Source organism: Apaloderma vittatum, unplaced genomic scaffold (genome assembly GCF_000703405.1).
Source record: "Apaloderma vittatum isolate BGI_N311 unplaced genomic scaffold, ASM70340v1 scaffold14959, whole genome shotgun sequence".
Taxonomy (NCBI): Eukaryota; Metazoa; Chordata; class Aves; order Trogoniformes; family Trogonidae; genus Apaloderma; species Apaloderma vittatum.
The window spans coordinates 208,087-211,362 of NW_009736116.1; the positions used below are offsets into that span (position 1 = coordinate 208,087).

At 41.6% G+C, this 3,276-nt stretch overlaps 1 protein-coding gene across 1 annotated transcript in view; it reads right to left on the bottom strand.

The window, feature by feature from the left end:
- Positions 1-3,276, bottom strand: part of EPG5 (ectopic P-granules autophagy protein 5 homolog (C. elegans)) — a gene marked incomplete at its 5' end in the record, with an annotated part of 49,472 nt that overhangs the window by 33,893 nt on the left and 12,303 nt on the right. Inside the window, 3 exons of the mRNA XM_009876858.1 lie at positions 351-495; positions 1,302-1,442; positions 2,990-3,249. Of these exons, the coding sequence (XP_009875160.1) occupies positions 351-495; positions 1,302-1,442; positions 2,990-3,249 (546 nt within the window). The remainder of the gene's footprint in view (positions 1-350; positions 496-1,301; positions 1,443-2,989; positions 3,250-3,276) is intronic.

Here is a 3,276-nt window from a genome sequence, read left to right on the forward strand (position 1 = left end):
TTTATCCCTCTCTAATGTTAGTGAAGTTTGGTTCTTGACCTCTCTGTACTGAAGAAAAAAATACAGTCATTCCCTAACACAGAAACATTTTATCATACCACAGCCAAAGCTTTCAATCACTAATATATCTGCTGCATCCCTTAACTAACACAAGCAGAAGAGTAGTGCTGCATATTACATTCCTTTTTTTAGGCAGTTTTGGCTTGGTATTAGAAAATGTGTTTTCCAAGAAGTGTGGAAGGTATGTGCTGTTCTCTTGTCCAGTGCCACATGTGTTGCCAGATTTAGGGAAGTTTAAGCAGAAGTATTTCAGGAAACCAAAGATTTATTTTTTTTTTTAATCTTCTTACCTGTATCATACTACTCAGCAGCTTAATATTTTCTCCATAGCTCACACCTGTCAAGTGCTGCGTTACCTTATGGGTAACCTGCTGGGTCATGCCTTGAGGGACTCCGCTATCCAAATGAAGGAACAGCTGGACGTAAGATAAAAACCTAAGGATGTCAACAAATAAAATTAATTCTAAAATTTCTCCTACTGCATAATATATAGAAGACCTGCTTCTAGAGAACTTAGAACCAGCTCAACAGCACTGGTGACACTCATATACAAGGACTTTGATTCAAGACCATGCTGCAGATTTAATTGCTCCAAAAGGGACTGGAATTAGGTGACTTTAAGGTCTCTTCCAATCCAAACCATTCTATGATTCTGTGATTTTATGACATTAACCATATTGTAGGCACAGCACGACACTTCACAGCAGACTGTATTTTGAGGCAGCTTATCAGAACTGAGTGCCGATAGAACTGAATACTGTTCTTGATCCACATCACCCAAATCCAGCCCAGGAATTGTTTGGGAGACTGCCAGGTGGTCCAAGCCAAAAGCAGCCCAGGGACCACGTTACTAATTGACCAGGACAGACCACTTGGGAACGCTCCCAGTTGTTGCTCAACTTCCCAGCAGGGGTAGGGACAAGGGACAAGGGCTGCTTGTCTTTCTCGCTCTTCTAAACACAACAGCTACTTGTAAACCAGATGTCTGAAGATCAATCCTGTGTCACAGCAGCAGCATCAGTGACAACTGTGCACGTGATGTCAGTAGAGCACACTCCAACTACTTCCTCGAACACAGTCAATGTCAAGAAGTGACTCAGCAAATAAACCAAATGTACTTCCCCGTCACTGGCATAACACTCTCCCTGGATGCAAAACCCAGACTGAAGCCTGATAAATTTAGTGGTTAAGATTTTCATTGTTCTTTATCAATAAACATATTAGGAACATATAATGCTTACTGTTCATTCTTCAGGAGATAATATGGGCAACAGTAAAATAAGGGTAAAATTTTATCGAGCACATGGACTACTGTTCTCAGGTATCGAGACTGAACGAGTACACCCAAGAGAGGGATACCGTCAGCACAGAACTTCTCAATGCTGTCAAAAAAAGAAAAAAGAAAAATACACTATCAGTAGAAAGGCTGGCAGGGTGTTGATTTATTTATTTTTTTTTGTGAACTGAGACACAAAGACATTCAGATCTTTACACTTCATCTTCGAAATCCTGAACAGCTAAATCCACAGAGTTTTTCCTTCAACTGTAAAAGTCATTTATTTTCTGACAGACTTGCTAAGTATTTCCTGCCCTTCTAGGGTCCTGTCTTCCAAACTCACTGAAGATGGCTGTCTTCATTCATCAAGTTTCAAACAATTTAAAGCTCAGTTTTCTTACCTAACCTAGCCTACCACACTCTCTCTCCAGGCAATGCAAGGAAGCTTCATATCATCAAGCTTTAACATCGCCTCAGGACGAATGATGCTCTGGACATCTTTCTTCACTACCTACAGATGGAGCTCAGATGTTTCCATCACAGCACATACTTAAATGGTTGCAGTCAGCTGAGATGAAACCTCTTCTAGCAGTCACTAGCATACTACACAGCACTTTGTTTCTTCTGGTCATTAACAAAACCGGCCTTGAACTTCTGCATGTGGTAAGTATCAGTGTTATTGTTTAGATAAGAGAAGGAAGTCAAACAGTTATTTGCAAGGCCAAAGAGAATGTTTGGGGAGGAGAGGAGGGTGGGAAACACCAGAAAATAAAGAGGTTCTTTGTTTTTTGTTACCTGTTCAAAAGTCATGCAAAAATTTCCACTCCTGAACCAACCAGAACACCTTCATATCACTCTAGTGCTTTGAAGAAGCATGTATGTGTCTATGGCACAACCTTAGCATGAAGCACTGGCTTGGGGAAGAAGAAAGCCAAGAGTCTTTAAAGAGCAAGGCAATATCGTATGAAGATAACCTTAGCATCAAGCGCTGGCTTGGGGAAGAAGAAAGCCAAGAATCTTTAAAGAGCAAGGCAATATCGTATGAAGAAAAAGCCAGTCAAAATTTTTGAGTAAGAGAATTGAAGAGGTGACAGACTCATGGAAAACCAACCTGGGAGAACCTGATTAATCTATGCCTAGGTCTGTAACTTAATCAACTAGCACATCCGATTACGTTCAAGAGCCTTACCTAAAAACCACCTGAAAGCACTGGAAAAGACTGTGTTGGAACACAATCAGGCTAGGAGGTTCAGTATCAAGGTTATAAAGCTCCCTACTTACTATCAGCTAGAATGGGGTATTTTCTCCTCACTATTTTCTGACCACTTTACTGCAACTCTGCTGGCAAAAAAAAAAAAAAAAGACAGACCTGTAGAACAATCCTTTTAGCAAATGTGCTTAAAAGTTACTCCTGTTCATAGCAATCATGCTAACCCCTTGGTTTCAATATAATTTTTTAATGACTGTTTTGACCTCAACACACAGAAGGCAAAGCACAGCATTAGCAAAATAAAGGAAATCACATATTCGTAACTACAATCCCTTTCTTTAAACACGCACAGGGAAGCTAATAGCCTTTATATCATCACTGAGTAGGCTGCATAGTGGTGGGGGACATCCATCCAAGGCAAACACAAAAACAAGTGCACTCACCTGTGACCTAGCGCAGTCATTGCCAGTGCCATATAACATCCCAGAGGGACGCTTGCTTTAACGGCCTTCAGGAGGGGATGAAGTGTGACCGACTCCGTCATGTCGAGCACACTGTCGCACCCAGGGACTACAGGCCAGCCATGCTGCACGCCACGGTCATTTCTGTGAAGTTTTAACCTCAAGATCAACCCCCATGCCCACTGATTAAAGGAGGTCTCTGGCGTTTCTCCGTACCGAACAATGCTGGCTAAGTAGGAGACCTGGAATACAGCAGCAGGAGCAGGAAT